The 20,123-nt window shown below is 43.4% G+C and overlaps 1 protein-coding gene across 3 annotated transcripts in view; it reads right to left on the minus strand.

The window, feature by feature from the left end:
- Positions 1–11,360: 11,360 nt before the first annotated feature.
- Positions 11,361–20,123, minus strand: part of LOC147369759 (T-cell immunoglobulin and mucin domain-containing protein 4-like) — a 63,347-nt gene continuing 54,584 nt past the window's right edge. For all 3 annotated transcript variants that reach the window (XM_086412629.1, XM_086412630.1, XM_086412628.1), the window contains 4 exons: positions 15,871–15,917; positions 14,198–14,291; positions 12,812–12,851; positions 11,361–11,807 (listed from right to left, as the gene is read on the minus strand). In XM_086412629.1, the coding sequence (XP_086268755.1) occupies positions 11,735–11,807; positions 12,812–12,851; positions 14,198–14,291; positions 15,871–15,917 (254 nt within the window). In that variant the 3' untranslated portion in view covers positions 11,361–11,734. The remainder of the gene's footprint in view (positions 11,808–12,811; positions 12,852–14,197; positions 14,292–15,870; positions 15,918–20,123) is intronic.

Here is a 20,123-nt window from a genome sequence, read left to right on the forward strand (position 1 = left end):
GTCCATGGGATTTTCCAGGCAAGAGCTCTGGAGTGGGGTGCCATTGCCTTCTCCAGGTTCAACACTAGCCCACGGGATTGATCCACACTGGGAGTTTGCAGGTCCTCCCAGCAAGTTTTAATAAACAGACTCTGAGCTTGTGCAGCTGGAGAGGGAGCTATGACAGTAGCACCTACTAGTTATGGAGCACCCACCCCGTGCCATGCTTTCCTGGCATTGCTACATTTAATGTTTACTTATGAGGAGAGTCCCATTATCAGTCCCAGCTTACAGATGATGAAGCTGAGACTAACAGAAGCAAAGCAGCATATCCTGGGCCTCCTGGCCAGGCTGGAGCAGCTTCAGGTTCTGGCCCAGTTTGACTCCAAGACCTATGCTCTTTCCATGTACCACAGTTTACAAACTGTTTCAACAATTATTTTAAAAATGTAGGGTATAGAAGAGGAGGTTTTAGCATTAGTTGATGCTGAGTCTTTGGTCAATGGGAAAAACCTTTTTCATCATGGCAAGCCCAGGGCATTACGGATAAGCAAGACAGGACTGTTTTCTCTAATCATTTTGATTCCCCAGCCAGAAGGGATTGTCAGGTTATGTAATCTCGTTTGGCCTTTTTTTTTTTTTTTTTCCATTTCAGTGAAGAAGGGTCTGAGATTAAGTTTGGGAAGAGATCGAAAACCAAAGTTCAGAGGAATAGATTAAAATGATGCTGAGGAATCCTGAATCACGAGGAGAAAAAATGATAGAACTTTGTTGATGGAGCTGCTGAAGGAAGATAAGACACTGAAGGCATCTCAGAGGGAAAGGGGGGCTGGGTTGGGAAAGAGAACCGAGCAGAAGGAAGAGATAACCGGGTGGAGAGCAGAGATAAGAGGCAGGGTGAGGCAAGGCCAGGGAGGAAGACTGGATTCTCTGCAGGCTCTCCAGGACTCTGTCTTTCTTTTTCTTGTTTGTCTCTCAGAATATATCTTAAAAGGGAGAAAGGAGGCCATATTTGTAGTATATTTGTAGTATCTTAAAGGTTCAATTCTGATCACTCAGTCTCTGCCTGAAAACATAGCACATTTGCTGGTAAATCTAAACCAGTCTCTTCAAGACTGTGAGACCCAGGCTCAAGACCCTCTGGCATCACGTCCTTTACATCATGGCATCACCCCCCTCCCCCATTTCTGCTGCTGCTGCTGCTAAGTCGCTCCAGTCTTGTCCAACCCTGTGCGACCCAATAGACAGGAGCCCACCAGGCTCCCCCGTCCCTGGGATTCTCCAGGCAAGAACACTGAAGTGGGTTGCCATTTCCTTCTCCAATGCATGAAAGTGAAAAGTGAAAGTGAAGTAGCTCAGTCATGTCCGACTCTTAGTGACCCCATGGACTGCAGCCTACCAGGCTCCTCCATCCATGGGATTTTCCAGGCAAGAGTACTGGAGTGGGGTGCCATTGCCTTCTCCACTCCCCCATTTCTAGGTTGGTCGTATTCAGACAAACATATGCAGGGAGAACACCTGATTTTACTGAGGTTATTAGGGGGAGACCTACAACTCCCAGCTGACTAGTCCTTCCCACCTCACACAGTAGCATAACCCCTGGGAGGTCACAGGGCAATTTGTGTGCCTGGAGGGGCCAGAGTACAGGGTGGAGCCTTTGGCTTTGGAGCTGTTCCACAGCTTGAGTCCCAGCTCGACTGCAGAGGAGTTACTCTGTATCTGAGCTTCCATTTCCTCATCTCTCAAACAGGGATAAGACTAGCAGCTCCCTCACAGAGTGATTGTTATGATGAAATAAAACAATGTATGTATAGTGCTTAGGGCAGTGCCTGGCACTGTTTCCTCCTTCCTCCATTGACTCCAGACACTGGCATCAAAGTCACAGCTGCAAGGAAGTGTGCAGGCAGAATTCCAAACTTTCATTCTTTTAACCTCTCTTCCTTCTTTTTGCCTCTCAGGTATATTAGAAATGATTCAAGTCTCTATATTTTGCGCTTAGCCTAATAAAGACAGAAATGGCTTTAGAGACTATAAGTGTCTTGGAATGAGGAACAGGTCTCTCTAGTTCATTCTTAGACCCCAGCACCCAATAGGACCCTTGGAATATAGGAGACATCCATCACGCTTTTGTTAGATGAATGAATGTGCTTGAAATCAAGACTGTTTCAGTTCAGTTCAGTTCAGTTCAGTTGCTCAGTCGTGTCCGACTCTGCGATCCCATGAATCGCAGCACGCCAGGCCTCCGTGTCGTCACCAACTCCCGGAGTTCACTCAAACTCACATCCATTGAGTCAGTGATGCCATCCAGCCATCTCATCCTTTGTTGTCCCCTTCTCCTCCTGCCCCCAATCCCTCACCAGGGTCTTTTCCAATGAGTCAACTCTTCGCATGAGGTGGCCAAATTATTGGAGTTTCAGCTTCAGCATCAGTCCTTCCAATGAATACCCAGGACTGATCTCCTTTAGGATGGACTGGTTGGATCTCTTGCAGTCCAAGGGAATCTCAAGAGTCTTCTCCATCACCACAGTTCAAAAGCATCAGTTCTTCAGTGCTCAGCTTTCTTCACAGTCCAACTCTCACATCCATACATGACCACTGGAAAAACCATAGCCTTGACTAGATGGACCTTTGTTGGCAAAGTAATGTCTCTGCTTTTTAACATGCTATCTAGGTTGGTCATAACTTTCCTTCCAAGGAGTAAGCATCTTTTAATGTCATGGCTGCAGTCACCATCTGCAGTGATTTTGGAGCCCAAAAAATAAAGTCTGACACTGTTTCCACTGTTTCTCCATCTATTTCCCATGCAGTGATGGGACCAGATGCCATGATCTTAGTTTTCTGAATGTTGAAATTTAAGCCAACTTTTTCACTCTCCACTTTCACTTTCATCAAGAGGATTTTTAGTTCCTCTTCACTTTCTGCCATAAGGGTGGTGTTGTCTGCATATCTGAGGTTATTGATATTTCTCCCGGCAATCTTGATTCCAGCTTGTGTTTCTTCCAGTCCAGCATTTCTCATGATGCACTCTGCATATAAGTTAAATAACCAGGGTGACAATATACAGCCTTGACATACTCCTTTTCCTATTTGGAAGCAGTCTGTTGTTCCATGTCCAGTTCTGACTATTGCTTCCTGACCTGCATATAGGTTTCTTAAGAGGCAGGTCAGGTGGTCTGGTATTCCCATCTTTTTCAGAACTTTCCACAGTTTATTGTGATCCACACAGTCAAAGGCTTTGGCATAGTTAATAAAGCAGAAATAGATGTTTTTCTGGAACTCTCTTGCTTTTTCCATGATCCAGCAGATGTTGGCAATTTGATCTCTGGTTCCTCTGCCTTTCCTAAAACCAGCTCGAACATCTGGAAGTTCATGGTTCAGGTATTGTTGAAGCCTGGCTTGGAGAATTTTGAGCATTACTTTGAGATGATTTCAATTGTTCAGTATTTTGAGCATTCTTTGGCATTGCCTTTCTTTGGGATTTGAATGAAAACTGACCTTTTCCAGTCCTGAGGCCACTGCTGAATTTCCCAAATTTGCAGGCATATTGAGTGCAGCACTTTCACAGCATCATCTTTCAGGATTTGACATAGCTCAACTGGAATTCCATCACCTCCACTAGCTTTATTTGTAGTGATGCTTTCTAAGGCCCACTTGACTTCATATTCCAGGATGTCTGGCTCTAGGTCAGTGATCACACCATCATGATTATCTGGGTTGTGAAGATCTTTTTTGTACAGTTCTTCTGTGTATTCTTGCCACCTCCTCTTAATATCTTCTGCTTCTGTTAGGTCCATACCATTTCTGTCCTTTATTGTGCCCATCTTTGCATGAAATGTGCCCTTGGAATCTCTAATTTTCTTGAAGAGATCTCTAGTCTTTCCCATTCTCTTGTTTTCTTCTATTTCTTTGCATTGATCACTGAGGAAGACTTTCTTATCTCTCCTTGCTATTCTTTGGAACTCTGCATTCAAATGGGAATATCTTTCCTTTTCTCCTTTGCTTTTCGCTTCTCTTCTTTTCACAGCTCTTTGTAAGGCCTCCTCAGACAGCCATTTTGCTTTTTTGCATTTCTTCTCCATGGGGATGATCCCTGTCTCCTGTACAATATCACAAACCTCTGACCAGTTCATCAGGCAGTCTGTCTATCAGATCTAGTCCCTTAAATCTATTTCTCACTTCCACTGTATAATCATAAGGGATTTGATTTAGGTCAATACCTGAAAGGTCTAGTGGTTTTCCCTACTTTGTACAGTTTATATCTGAATTTGGCAATAAGGAGTTCATGATCTGAGCCACAGCCAGCTCCCGGTCTTGTTTTTGGTGACTGTATACAGCTTCTCTATCTTTGGCTGCAAAGAATATAATCAATCTGATTTTGGTGCTGACCATCTGATGATGTCCATGTGTAGAGTCTTCTCTTGTGTTGTTGGAAGAGGGTGTTTGCTATGACCAGTATGTTCTCTCAGCAAAACTGTATTAGCCTTTGCCCTGCTTCATTCTGTACTCCAAGGCTAAATTTGCCTGTTACACCAGGTGTTTCTTGACTTCCTACTTTTGCATTCCAGTCCCCTATAATGAAAAGGACACCGTTTTGGGGTGTTATTTCTAAAAGGTCTTGTAGGTCTTCATAGAACCGTTCCGCTTCTTCAGCATTACCCAACAACTATGCCCAGTTTCTCCATGTAGACTGATCCTAAGTTTTGCCTGAATGGCAGTGTGCATAGCCTGTAATAATTGGTGTAAATTGGTCCCAGACAGCTTTCAGTTCCCCTTGCTAAAGGATGGGTCTGTGACCCAGTGAAATGTATGGGCAGTGAAATATATGGGGAAGTTCTCTGGTTGATTCTAGGAAATAGTTCCCTTTTTGAAAAAAGGTAAGTATCATATCAGGGGGAAAGTCCCATTTCCCATTTCCCATCTACCTCTTCCTTCCTGCTTGTGATGCTTTTGTGGAAGGGTATTTTAGAGCTGTGGCAGCCATCTTGGGATCAAGAGGGTAGAGTCAAGGAAAGTCACAAAGACTCTAACATCTCATTGTCAACTAAAGAATGTCACTCCCCATCTGGCTCAACAAGGATTGAGTAACTGGCCCTCCGGCTGCTGATCTTTAACATATCCAAAGGAAGTTCAGGGTAGAGATCAGGAATGAGGTACTCTGTTCTCTGGGGAAAAGGGCAGAACAGGCCTTCTGATAATTAGATATTTTCAGGGGGAAATTTTTATGAACTTGGATTCTTGCATCTTCACATACTTAGAAGAGCACTAAAACCATTAACTGTTCCTTGCGATCAACAGTAACCTGGTGTCACTGCTAAGATATCCATTCCCTGTAACTAGCAGTGGCCTTCTACAAAGGTGTGTGCTTGGTGGTTGTACTCCTGTCACCAAATTCACACATACACGGGGACTCCTGTTGCAATTAGGTGCCAAAGGGCACAGGCTTGCCTTTGACCAAGTTGCTTCTTCGACACAAAGGCTTCCACTGAACCCTTTCTCCACATGTCCCTTGTCATCTTACTGCCATCTCATTATCCCTCTGATATCTCTTAACAGATTAATAGCATCACCTTGCCCCTCCAGACATTCCTTCTCTGTTTATCTTTGCTGTTTTCTCATTATCACTTTCCACAGACCAAATATTATATCTTGGTTTTTAATTACTTTAATGGGCCTTGTCCACAGTAAATGGGACACTGAGGTCATTATCTTGTCATTGCAGATCTTCTTGAGAAATTTTATTGATCATTTCTTGGAGCAAACTCACATGGGGGTACTAGACCCACATTAACTTGTGACTTAGGCCAAGAGTTATCCTGATTAATTAGCAACATTGCTTTCTGGTGCAAAGCTGCCCTCCCTGTAGACCAGTGCTTTGCAAACATGGCTGTATAGTAGAATTACCTGAGATGCTTTCAAAACTCCTGAAACCCAGGTCTCCCCCATGGAAATTAAACCAGGAGAGCAGAGGGGAATCCAGCTTCAGGATTTTTTTAAGTTCCCCATAATGTTCTAGTGTACAGACACGTTTGAAGATCAGTGCTTTGGACAAGTACTTCTTGATCTTTAATGTGCATATGAATCACACAGAGGTCTTGTTTAAATGCAGATTCTGAAGGTCTGGGGTGCCACGGATATTCTGCATTCCTAACAAGCTCACAGGTGATGAAAAGAGCTGTCTGAGGCCCACATTTTGCAGAACAAGGGTCTTAGAATATAGATTTAGTAGTCTATAACGCTGGAAGTGAAAGTGTTAGTCACTCAGTCATGTCCAACTCTTTGAGACCCCATGGACTATAGCTTGTCAGGCTCCTCTGTCCATGGAGTTCTCCAGGCAAGAACACTGGAGTGGGGAGCAATTCCCTCCTCCAGGGGATCTTCCTGACAAAGGATCTCCTGCCTTGCAGGCATATTCTTTACAGTCTGGGCCACCATTCCGAAATTAAACTCCCCTTGGGTCCAATTGCAAAGTCACAGAAAAAAAAAAATAATAATGCCTGAAGTAAAGCCAAGTGCAGGGACACTATATTAAGGAACTCAAAGGAGTGTTGCTTGTACTTGGGCTGACCAACCATCCCAGTTTGTCAGACACCGAGGTGGTAAGGTTCTTGTGTGCCAGAATTTTCAGTCTTAAAACTGGGACAAATTGGTCACTCTAGTTAATGGCAGCAGCTCTAAGAAAGCAACAGTCAAGCTTTGCACTTCAGCATCCGATTCCTCCTTTCTAGGAACAGGAGGGAGTCCAACAGGGTCAAGTGTGTGCTGGGAAAGACAAGCATAAGGGAAAGAAATGTGAGTTGTAGGCCCAATAAGAGCTTAAAGAATGCGACTTCAAAAGAGTAAAGAAGCAAGCAGATCCAAGTGGAATTAGAAAATTCTGAGAAGATTATCATATGGCCATAGATACTCTTATCCTATCACCTGGGGCTCCCCAGTGGTAAACCATCTGCCTGCTAATGCAGGAGACTCAGGAGACACAGTTTGATCTCTGGGTCAGGAGGATCCCTTGGAGAAGGAAATGGCAACCCACTCCAGTATTCTTGTCTGGAGAATCCCATGTACAGAGGAGCCTGATGGGCTACAGTTCATGGGGTTGCAAGAGTCAGACATAAGTGAGCACAGCACGCAGTATGTACAGATGAATCTGGGGTTTGTGGTTTAGCTCTCTGTTCTAGCACTGGCTTTCTATATAGCCCCGTTGGTAACCAGTTCCTCCTCTCTGGGCCTCAGGTTCAGCAACTAAGAAATGGGAGTTCAATAGAAGGATGTGAAGGGCTTTTCCTGCTTCCCCATCCCCCGATGACTTATGCAACATGAATAAAGCTACCTCTGCAGAAGTACACATTAACAGCACAGACAGTGAACCCACCTTCTGCTTTGGGAGCAGCCATCTCCAAGGCTTCCCAGGATACTGCTCAGCAGCGTTAGCTTCCTCATATTCAGGAACACTTCCCTTTGCTGGCCTTTGATGCTCAGAGAGCTGAGAACTCACAGTTCTTTATTTCTTTTTTTTTCTTGAGACTGTAACATGTTTACAAATCTAAATGAAACTCTATCTCAGACCCAGCCTTTCGGGTTACAAGCGGCTTCCTCCTTCTGCTCTTGCCTCCAGGCAGGGAACCCACTTCTCAACTTTTGTTTTCTTTAGAGAGACAGAGTCTCCCCAGCCACCCATTGCAGGATTTCTGTTAACCTTTCATTAAGCCTGCTGACAGCTGGCTTCATTTCTTCATAACTTAGTTCGACACATTCCCATTTCAATGGGTCCCACCTGGCTTCATTAAGGTTCCTGCCGGCTTCTCCACTAGCAGCTTCCTCCACAAATGCAAATAGACTCTGAGTAAATAATATGGGGACTGGGGAAGACTGAGCTATAAAGGGGTTGGCACTGGAGAACCATCATAACTCTCAGGTTGCCCTGGATCTGAGTCAACTAAAATCTAATTCAGACCAACTCCGGTCAATGCTGCAGTTTTAAATGTGTGAAATCTTACAAGGGCTGTCATGGTGAAGGACGGGGTAGCGGTTAGAGCATGGAGTCCTTCAGGCCCGGTTCCAGACCAGCTCTGTCACAGGGGTAGGACTATGAGCAAAGTCTTTCAGCTCTTTTTGTTTTTCTGTTTTCTCGAGAATAATATACCTGTTTCACTGGGTGGCTGTGAGGATCCAGTGATCTTGCCTTCATTTTTTTAATTGGAGGATAATTGCTTTACAATGTTGTGTTGGTTTCTGCCATAGAACAAGAGAATCAGCTATAAGCACACATATGTCCCCTCTTGATTGTCAAGGTTGACACAGACTAAGGGTTTATCTCCCTGTGTTATACAGCAACTTCCTCCTAGTTATCTATTTTACACACGGTAATGTATATGTTTCAATGTGGTAGAGACCCTGGAACACAGCAAATGCTTCTAAGGATGAGATGTGATCTCTTTCACTTAGCCTAGAAAGGCCAAGGTCCAGGTTGCAGAATTAGGCTGCTCTAAATCCTCAACGTCTGATTGTGGTCCTACCGTGTAAAAACAGCTGTCAGAGCTCTGTCTCCACTAAAGTCTTTCCTTGTGGAAACGCAAACATGACACATGGTTCCTATGTGGGTTTTGTCACATTAAAATTTTTAGGCTTCTTGAGGGAAGTGATTCTCTCCTCTGGGCCAACCACACAGTAGATACTAGGGGGTTGTTTGTAGATGCTACCAATTCATCCTGATGGCACAGAGAGGGAAAGAGGAACCAGTACCCCAACCGCCTGCTCTGATCAATGAGTCTCAGGGTAAGAATTCTGGATGTATTCATTCTTTATCCTGTGACTCCCATCCTCCACCCCCTAGACCTTTGAATCTCACACTGGCTGCCTTGTTTCAGTTCGTGGCCATCCAGTTCGAGGATGTTATTTACTAAGTGTGGTGTGAGTGCCTGCAAGTGGACACACAACATTCCATATCAGTTTAGGCTACTTCACTCCTCTTCATTCCTCCTATCAGCTGCCTGGCCTCTGAGCTCCCCACTGCAGCCTGGGGCAGAGCCTAAGGGTGTTTCCTCTAAGTGCCCTTGAGTGGAAAATAGGAGACAGGAATCTCACCTCTGCATTTGGAAGATTCCTCAGCCACAGCATGGAGGACAAATTGGAGAGGGAAAGGAGCTTAGTTGGTGAGTGTAGTTAGAAGCTACCCTAAGAATCCAGCAGAAAGTAATGCTAGCTTGACTGAGGGCTGATGACTCCACTGGGACCTTGGCCATTGGCTGCTGGAAACTAACACCCCACCCCCACCCCACCTCTGTGGCCATGCCAATCATCACTGGGCCCTGGTTACAGAAGAGTCTTTTCTTAAAATCTCCACCTTCCTGTTAGAAATTATATGCTGCCATAGTTCTCTGGTGGCTTAGAGGTTAAAGTGTCGGCCTCCAATGCAGGAGACCGGGTTCGATCCCTGGGTCGGGAAGATCCCCTGGAGAAGGAAATGGTAACCCATTCCAGTATTCTTGCCTGGAGAATCCCATGGACGGAGAAGCCTGGTAGGCTACAGTCCACGGGGTTGCAAAGAGTCGGACACGACTGATCGACTTTTACTACTACTATAGTTCTCAAATTCTAGGGCACATCTTAACTTACAACAAATTAAAACACAGATCTCTGGGCTCCTCTCTGAGGTTTCTGAATCAGTAGGTGTGAGGTGGGGAGGAGAATGCGTGGGATTAACAGGTTCCAGGAGATGCTTAGGTTGCTGGTCTGAAGTGCCCAGTTTCAGAACCACAGAGCGAGAGCAGTGGTTCTCACCAACCACTCGGAGCATTAAAAATAAATAAATAAAAAATAAAATCAGATGCCCAGGTCACACACCCCAGATCAATTACCAAGAAACCTCCTAAAGGGTGGAACCCAGGAATCAACATAAAAATTCCCCAGATAATTGCAGTGTTCAGATAGGGTTGAATGCTACTATCTAGAGGCTCCTGGAGGACATTGTCATTTGTAAAATACTGTGATTACTCATTTAAGTGTTTCTGAATCTGATCAAGGGTCAGAAACATACTTGGGAAAAGATAGTAGATGGCTCCTGGCAAGACACAAATATACTCACTGAGCTGAGATATTAGGTTTAGGGAGCATGGTATTTGCTGTCATCTTTTCTAGTCATACCCAAGTCGGTGGTGGTATTGGTGGTGGTTTGGGAAGGTGGGTAGGGAGCATGAGCTAAGTTAGGATGGGGTGTCTCATTAACCCAGAAAATATTAAAACCTGACCATCTGTACAAGGTCATCCAGTCCCACCCCATTTTCCAGATGGGGACACTGAAGCCCTGTACCTGATTCTAGATCCATCGCCCCCCACCTACCCATCCCCAGGTTCTAAATCTCAATTGAGCCTGCTGGTCATTTCCAGTATTTTGAGTTAACACAGGGCGGAAAGCCAAGGCTAATAAAGAAGCAACCCGTGTGCTGCTAGTTATTTCCTTCCTTCCTTCCTTACTAGTCCAACCCTGCCTCTCCTCTTGGCACCAGGTGAGCCAGGCAGAGGGCTGGCTGCCCTGGGCAGGTGGTTCTCCAAGTGCTTGGGTGAGAGGGGGTGCTTTTACTAACTGCTCTATTTGTGTGAACCAACAATGGAGGGATCTAGAGGCTGTAGTGGTCAAGTGTTAAGACTGGTACTTTTTCCCTCTCTTAAAGTAATGTCAAGAGAGTCAAAATATAAAGCATGGCTACCTGAAAAGACTGTGCACCTGTTTCATGAGTGTGTCTACTGCCCCAAACATACCAGGAAGTATTTCTGGCAAATTTCTTTCAGCCCCAGCTGACTTTCCACATTTCTTCCCAGCCAGAGGCCTCTCACTGAGGTGCACATTCTTTCTTTCAGTCAATGACTGCTTGTTTTAACCTCTCTCCATGGTTCCTCATGCTACTGGCTCTGAAAGTGTTTAAATAAACCTGCTCTTACTGAGGAGCCAGTTCCCATGGACTATATACTTAGAGAAACTGATCTGGACTGCCTCAGTCACATCATCCAGGGACTGGCCCTGTTTGAACATCCACGTTATTCACCTTACCTTACTGTGATGAACTCTTGCCTGTTTCCAAAATCAAATTCCCCAAGCAAGAATTAAGATGTGACACTATGGTCATCTTTGAGTGAGTGAAGTCGCTCAGTCGTGTCCGACTCTTCACGACCCCGTGGACTGCAGCCCACCAGGCTCCTCTGTCCATGGGATTCTCCAGGCAAGAATACTGGAGTGGGCTGCCATTTCCTTCTCCAGGGGATCTTCCCGACCCAGGAATCGAACCCAGGTCTCTCGCATTGCAGGCAGACGCAGGCAGACGCTTTAACCTCTGAGCCATCATCTTTAAAGATACATAATTGTGAATGGAAAATAATAGAAAATCTGGGCCTTTTAGAGGTACATCAAAATGATGGTGTGATTCCACAGACTTTATTTTAAATGTTTTTAAGTCTCAGAAGTGCCCTGAGATTGAATGGACTTCCTTAGGTGCAATAGTGAGTTCACTGTCACTGAAGGCATTCAAGTATGTTGTGGACTTGTGACACAGCAAGTCCACAGTGTCACTACGACAGCAGTGACACTACAGAGGTTAAACCATGAGACAGAGACAGTGTGGTCTCTAAGATAACTGTCACTTGTGAAACTAAAGCAAGACGCGTCAGTGACACCAGTGCAATAGACGGATTCGAAAAAAACTCTAAGACTTATTTTGATGATTCACGTGTCATACCCACATCGTCAGTCCTAAGAAAAAGGGGCACATCACAGTGTGAAAAGACCATCTTCATCTTCTGTTCCATTGAGGACATCTTTACCTTCTCCAACATTGTCTAGCCTATAAAGAGAGAAGAGAGCCTGCTGATGAGAACACCAAGATCAGCAACCAACGGATGCTGCTAAATTACAAAATGACTAGCCAAGTAGTTAAAATGGCCCAGAGTCCATCCAGTCCAAGCCTCTTATTTCACAGATGGGAAAACTGAGGCCACAGGAGATAAAAGGCTCTTTGCCTATCTATTATAATAAGGAGATTTAAAATTCTTGTGTTAGCAAAACATAAAAACATTATCTAAATGTGTTTGTTTACCAGGAGGATCTCCAAGTATGACTTAGAATTACCTTGCTAAACCCTCAATTTTCCTACTTACTAATATTTACTTATTTATAGATATTGTAGTAATGATACAATTATTAAGTGAAAACCAGTTCTTAATCACAGTTTACACAAAATCCTTTCATTTCTTTTCCAAAAAATCTATGTAACAGGACAGATACGCAAAATCACTTTCCAGAGACTCTTCAAACTGTTTTTTTAAAAAGACAAAACAATATTGTAAAGTTTAAAAATAAAATAAAATTAAAAAAAAAAAAAAAAAACAGGAAAAAAAAAAAAAAGACAAAACAAAAAACTGGTCCTGTGGCCTAATTTGGTAGAGGAATTAAATCCCAGGAATGAAACTGTTTATGTTTTTGTCATTTTCCACGCTGCCAACACTCCTTCAATGAGCTCCAGTTTAACAATGACCTTTTGAAATGAGTCACCCAGAGTTGAGCAAGTAATGGGTAGAATGGCGTATCACTTTCCTTCTTCTGTGCGACATACTTCTGCTAATGCAAGCTGCTAGTATATTTGCATATTGGACAAATACCACAGTGTTATCCAAGACGGAGGTTAATGCAAGCTGAATCCCCATAACTTTTTTACCTCTAAGGCCACGTCTCTCCAGCTCTATATTTAATCAGAATGCAAGCCCAAGGCATTAAACCACTGAATAGTATCTGATCATTTGCAACAGCTTGTACAATCATTACAGCAATCAGTCATGCAAGATGAATTACCTGGTGTGTTTCTGGAAACAATTGGCTTTCACGAATTTCCCTGAAAAGACAAGGCCATGTTAGAAGCAGAGCAGCTGTACTTATGTGAACGAAATGCTGGGGAAGCACAAAGCAACCTTATGAAGAGCAGAGGTGGTCCAGAGGTGGAAACTTAGGAATTGGACTTGGCAGAGAAAGCCACTCCCTTCCCAGATCAGATGATTGCTTCTTTTGGCCTCTCATTACTTCCCACCAATTACAAGATTGTTCCAACATTATAGACAACGGTTTTAAGTTCCTTATTTTTGGCCATGCAGCATGGCTTATGGGATCTTAGTTCCCTGACCAGGGTTTGAACCTGTGCACTCTGCATTGGAAGTGCAGAGTCTTAACCACTGGATCATCAGGGAATTCCCTAAGCTGATTTATTCTTAAGTTACTTAAATTCAATTACTCACTTGGGTGTTAAAACACTTCCTTAGGACATACACCCAGAATTTCCCAAACTGTAACATGACTTTGTATGACGGTTAATGGCAAATGGCCACTAAGCTCCAAATTTCCTTTTGCAGTGTTCACTAGGGATAGGTGTAGAGACACATAAGTTTCACTATTGTTGTTCAAACAGGCTGAGATGATTATTGCTAGTCAGAGATCCTCATTACCAGCTTCTATTAATGACTATAGAGAAATTTTTTCCCCCATTTTTACAGGACCATTTTATGTGCCTGTACTTTGCATGAAACGATAAACCCTGGTTCATGGCTTCCTCATGCGTTGCTTTAAAACTTTTTTTTTGAAGATGGGGGAGGGCAGATACAAGGTTGTGGACCAGCTGGAGAATCTAATGACAATCATGGCCCCTACCCCCTGAAAAATAAAGATGTGAACATTTCAAGGATTTTACTGATTCCCTGGAGTTCTCTCTCTGGATCTTAGGTGAGGAAGTTTTACTTTAAGCAAACAAATAAGACTAGGATGACTCACGGCTCTCTACCTGGAGGCATTCCCAAACAGAAGAGTCCTCCACCCCAAGACAGTGATAAGACAGTACTTGCCACTTAAGGGAGTCAGGAGGATGAAATGAATTAGGAGATGTCAAAAATACAGCATCAGAAAACAAACAGAGTAAGTGTCTAGTAAACAAAGGTGCTCTTATTTTATGTTGTTTTTCTTTCTCAAAACATAAACATTATCAGATGATGTTCAAAGCCTTTGGCATCTCAGGGAGAATGAGTTTACCTGTTATCCTCCTTGATAGGTGAGGGCAATGATAGAAGTGGGGCTCTAAGGAATGGGGCGGGGGAGAGCAGACAGGGGCAGGAAGCAAAATCCATCGCTCTTAGATTCTCCTGGAGTTTCCAAAACTCTGAAAGGCTTTACCCGACCTGGTCCTGCCCTCCTTACCTCGAAGAAAAAACGCCAGAAGCAATGCCAACAGCACGAATCCCAGGGACGGAGCAATGATCATGAGCAGATCGTAGTTGCTGGTCATTCTTATCTGGTGAGACACAGGGAAGCCCCTTGGCCACTCATTTCCCAACATCATCCTCCCTGTTTGCCATCACCAGCATGCCTGCCAGTCACCCTCTCACTGCAGACCACCACATTTTGCCCAGTGCATTTCAAGAACAAAGCCAGCCTTACAAGTTAAACTTAAAAAAAAAATCTTGGAGAATCTGAAACGTTTTACCCAGAGCCCCCAAATTTTCCTAACTCTTAAGCATCAGGCAGATTGCTGTGAGCTGTGCTCTCCACTGTTGAATCACTTGGCCTGCCATCGCCTAAATCCTTTCAGTTCAACCTACCCTGTTCAGTTCTCCTGGCTGACTTAGACTTCTAGAGGTAACCAGGTAAAAGAGAAAGTGGAACTCGATTTCAAATTTTCTGTAGCAGTGATTCTCAAAGTATAGCCAGGGGATCTGTCCATGAGATCAAAATGATTTTCAGGACACATTATTTGCTATTTTTACTGTCATTCTTTCATGAGACCTGCATTGCAGTTTCCCAGAGGTTTCAATCGAATGATCTGTGATGTGAAGGTGTTGAGGCTCTGATGATGTAATATGAAAGCAGACATGAGATCCTCTATCCCTTACTGAGCCAGACATTAATAAGACTTGTAAATTTGTAAAACAATGCCACTTTCCTCACTAATATTTTTTTTCATTCAGGAAAAACTAGGTTATTTGTTTTTGTTTTCTTGGCCACACCACAAAGCATGTGGGATCTTAGTTCCCCAACCAAGGATCAAACTTAACGCCCTCTGCATTGGAAGCACAGTGTTGTAATGCCTCTACCACCAGGGAAGTCCTGGGAAAATGTCCTTATTTTTCATAAAATATTATTTGCATTAACATATTTGTTATCCCTTTTAATGAATTCATATTGTTTTTAATTTCTCAGTTCTAATTTCTAGGAATATAAAGGGGTCCTGACACCAAATAGTCTGAGAAGCACCACTCTATGGGCAGCATCCAGTTCCCTGGGGGCTACACCGTGTCCCATTGGCCAGGCCAGGCTGCATCCCTTCTACTTCCAGTCCCTTCTCTTACAAGGCAGTAAACGTGGCACAATCACCTCTCTTTGAGGAGAGAGAAAGGGAAGAAGGAAGAAGGGATGAGACCTTCACTTTTCCTTTATAGGCTGTTTATACTGCCTGAAGGATTCCCATGAAGCTGTGGTGAATCACTTTTGTAATAATAAAAATGAATGACGAATAAGCTCAGAAAATAAGAGGAATGCTGGTAACAGGTGTTGATGCTGTAGGATGTCCTTAATCCTGGGCCACCAGAGGGACTACATAATAGTTTCAATGTTTATATATATATGTATATATATAAATACATACATATATATATATTTCTTTTTTTCTTTTCAAAGCATCTATACATATAGAAGTGATGATATCAATGTAATTTCTGCCATGAGTGTCTACAAATCCTCCACTATTTCATAACAGTTGTAATGCATTTTGCCCGTGGATAGATATGCTCCCCCTAATCCATTTCTGCAAACGTTTATTGTGGATTTTAAAACTCTAAGTCATATGCTTCAAAATACTTCACACAAAGTTTTACCTGTTCTGGTTCGACTTCATTTTGCACAAGAAATGATGTCTCAGGTGCTGAGGAGAAAGAGAAAATAATGCTTATATTTTGTATGGGAGAATAAAATGCTACATCCTGAAACAATTTAGTTGATGTGCTTAATCTTTTAATCCTGGTTTTCCTTTTTTGCTTAATTTATTTATCCATTTTTATTTTTATTATTTTTTTATTTTCAAATTATCTTTAATGACATTAACAAATACTTATGGTATAGTTTTTTTTTTCCTTTTTTTTTTTAATTTTATTTTACCCATCACAGCCATTTTTATTTTGATGTGTTTCTATCTAAAGCTCATCTGCTGTCTAATATTATCCCCCAGGAGCATCTCCATTTTATAGATGGGTAGAGTGAGTCACTAGGCAATTAGTCATCAGGCAATTGAATCTAAATTTTCTTTAACCACCAGTAGTAAATTCAGGACTTTTATCCTGAAAGAAAATTTTTCAGTCTGTCGGTTAACAAATTTTTATTAAGCATTTATAATAGGCCATGCACTATTCTAGCCATACTATCGACCTTCTCAATGGAATTTACAACTTAGTTGTTATTTAGTTGTTAAGTCTTGTCTGACTCTTTTGTGATCCTATGGACTGCAGCCCGCCAGGCTCCTCTGTTCATGGGAATTCCAGTCGAGAATACTGGAGTGGGTTGCCATTTCCTTCCCCAAGGGATCTTCCTGACCCAGGGATCAAACCCTTGTGTCCTGCATTGGCAGGTGGATTCTTTATCTTTGAGCCACCAGTAAAGGCTCTTTAGTAAGTCCCTCATAACTTAGGACAGAGAACCAAATTTAAACAAATACTGTGAATAGCTGGAAAAGTAATTGTGCAAAACTCTGGGCAGAAATAGTATAAGATGTCAGAGGGATATATCATAAGATGGCTGATATATCATAAGAATGTGACCTCTCGAGGGTCACATTCTTGAGAATGTGAAATTTAAGCTGAGACATGGAATCATTTATTTATAACATAGTTAAGTTCAGCCAAGAAAACAGAATCTACCAAATGCTAAGCATGGTTCTGGGTATTATAAGAATGTAGAGATGAATATGGCATGACCCCACCCTCATGAAATTTACAGCACATTAGAGAAGTGTTGTTGTTCAGTAGCTAAGTTGTCTCCAACTCTTTGTGACCCCATGGACTGCAGCACCCCAGGCTTCCCTGTCCTTCACTATCTCCTGGAAGAGATAAGTCTCAGATAACTCAAAGCTGAGTTAGTCTCAGAACTGAAATGAGTCTCAGATAACTTGAAAGCTTATTCGTCCTCGTGACACTGGGCCATTGCCTGACCCAGTGTCAGCAGATTGGGAAGAGCAGATGTGCAAGGCAGGGGGAGAAAGGAGAGGAGCTCAGATTTAGAGTCACTGATGGAAGGTACCCCAGGAACAATGCAAACACTATTTGCATAATAAGCAGCTGACGGATTTGAATCTGAATCAAACTGGGGAAGAGGCTGGAGCTGGAGGTACTGCTTTGGGAGTCATCAGGATCCAGGGAGCAGATAAAAACCAGGGAGCAGAGAGTACAAGAAACCCAAGGGCTGTGTGTTCAGAAAGAGGAAGTCAGAGGAGGTGGAGGAGAAGGAATAGGAAGCAGGCAGAGAGCAGGCAGTGAGAGCAGGGTCCCAGGGCAGAGGAGACTGTCCGGCAGGGATGCAAAGTCATCTGTGCAAGAAAAACTTCCCATAGAAGCCGAACACAGAGCCACACATAGAGGAGGCCCGAATGTAACAAATATCCAGGTTAATCGTTCTTGAAATTGATCACTGTTTCCCCCAAGCTTCTTCACACTCAAGACAAAAGGAGAAATGTGACAGATTTTATAAGGTTTATAATTTGATATAAGAGAGCATGTTTCAAGGGAAAGTGACTTGTAGGATGCCTAAGAGCAGAAAACTTAGAGGCGGGAAATTCAACATGTTTTCATGTCCTACAACTTAGTTAATGTTTTTTTTCTCCTAGCTATTATTCCCTAGAGCTGGAAATTTCAGGTAAATATTCAAAATTCCTACCCTGGTCTGACAAAATCCTGTTGTATTACAATCATTTGTGATGCGTAAGCCCGAAACTGAAACCATCAAAGAGAAAAGCCAGCCTGGGTCAGTTTTGTCAGAGTTAATCTGTATTTTAAAAAAGGGAGACACACATTGCTGAGTGATACCAAACAGTACTTTCTCTTTCTCTCTTTCTCCTTTTCTTCCCCCTCTTTCTTCTGAAAATGCCAGAAACCCCAATGGAAGCCCTTATAGGACTGCAGTGTTACACACCAAAAAGCAACAAGAAACACATCGATGGTTGGCTTTTCTTCCTCGTGAACAGCAGCAATGCTAACGGCAGGGGTGGGAGTCAGGTGCAGACTACGGTTTCTTGTCTTCTGTGTTATGCTGGCTTTACATTCTCAAGGCCCTGAATCCTGCCACGAGCACATTCTGGCGAAGGCAGGGGCCTCCCAGAACTTGCCAGAAAAGCAATTCTGTCAGGGGGCAACTGTAGTAGGTGGAATATTGTCCCCACACCTCCCAAAATCTTGTTGAGGCCTGCCCCAGGCCACAGGTGCAAGGAGTTGCACCAAGGCCACAGAAGCAGAGCCCAGAACCAAGGTGATCTCTGAAACTGACTGAGCCCCTTTGTAACCATTGCCGAAAGCACCCCTGATCATCACTAACAAGCTTCCTGACTTTCAGGTAGGCAAAGATGCACACTCCAGTAAACATCCTTTAGTGCCCCAACCAATCACCTAACTCCAACCTTCCAGCAGGAATTTTCTTTGTCTTGAGACTATAACAATCGGCTATTAACCCATTAAAACGGTCAGGTTGGCCCACTGTGCTGGCAGTGCCCACATTTTCAGATCTGGGGCATTTCAGAAGAGAGTGAATTCATTAAGAACCAAGAGCAGAGATAACAGGGCACTGGAAACAGTGGGCAGACCTGACTGCCTCAACAATCATGTGCAAGCTGAACCTCATCTTGCAACCTTATCTAGAAAGAGGGTCTTTACAGATGTAATTAGTTAAGGATTTTCAGATGAAGTCATCCAAGATTGAGGAGTGGCCCTCAAAGATACCAATGGCTGGTATCTTTCTAGGAAGAGAAGAGGACACAGGGAGACACAGGCAGAGAAGGTCACGTGACTACGGAAGCAGAGATGGGAGTGATGCTTCTATCAATCAAGGAATCCCTACAGCACCAGAAGCTGGAAGAGGCAAGGAAATATTCTCCTCTAGAGCCTGAATTCAGAGAGGACAGGGCTCTGCTGACACCTGGATTTCAGACAGCTGGCCTCTAGGACTGTGAGTGAATAGGTTTCTGTCGTTTTAAGCCACGTGGTTTGTGATACTATTACCATAGTCCTGGGAACCTGATGCAGGAATGAAAGGGAACCGACATACAAACGATGAGAGAGCCTAAGAAGGAATCAGGAAATGGGTGCTGAGCACATGTGAGAAGACTAAATGGAATTGAAAGGCCTGGCATTTAAGCTCAAACGAGCATTAATCTAATATCATGTTATTACTAGCATTCCACTGAAAATTTAATCATCAGGAATAACCCTGCAGGCAAGACGTTGTCACATATTGCCAGTGAAAAAACTGAGGTTCCAAGGGTTGAGCAATGTGACCAAGGTCAGACAGGTCGAAGGTGGTGGGGCTGGAATTTGAACCTGTCAGATGGACACCAACATCCATGCTCTTAACAACCTTATTACAGTGGAGTTCAAGCACAACTGGACCATGTAAACTGCATGTTGCACTGAGGCAAGAAGGAATGCTCAGTATAATGATTTGCATTCAATCTAGAAAAGGGACGGGCCAGAACAGTGGTCTCCAGAGAGAGCTCGGTGCTCACCTGGGCTGTGCAAGGCCATCCACTGGGAGTGGGGAAATTGAGAGCTCCTGTTTGTATTTAATTAAATTGAATCGTTGCAACATTTATCCGGGAGGGATATATTTCAGCATGTACATGCTAGGTGGAGGTATGTTGAACAAATTGTCAATAAATGTTTTACCGCTTGTAATACATTGTTATTCTGGTCAAGAGGGAAAGAATGAGTTGCTTGGAGACTATGGTAGGCAGAGTAACGACACCCAAAGTTATCATGTTCTAATCTTTGAAATTTGTGATATGCACATGGCAAAAGAGACTTCGCAATACAAGTAAGTGAAGGATCTTGAGATGGGAAGATTATCCTGGGTTAGCCAGTGGCCCCAGTGCAAT

Source organism: Bos grunniens, chromosome 7 (genome assembly GCF_055505025.1).
Source record: "Bos grunniens cultivar Pamir isolate PY7600 chromosome 7, Bosgru_T2T1.0, whole genome shotgun sequence".
Taxonomy (NCBI): Eukaryota; Metazoa; Chordata; class Mammalia; order Artiodactyla; family Bovidae; genus Bos; species Bos grunniens.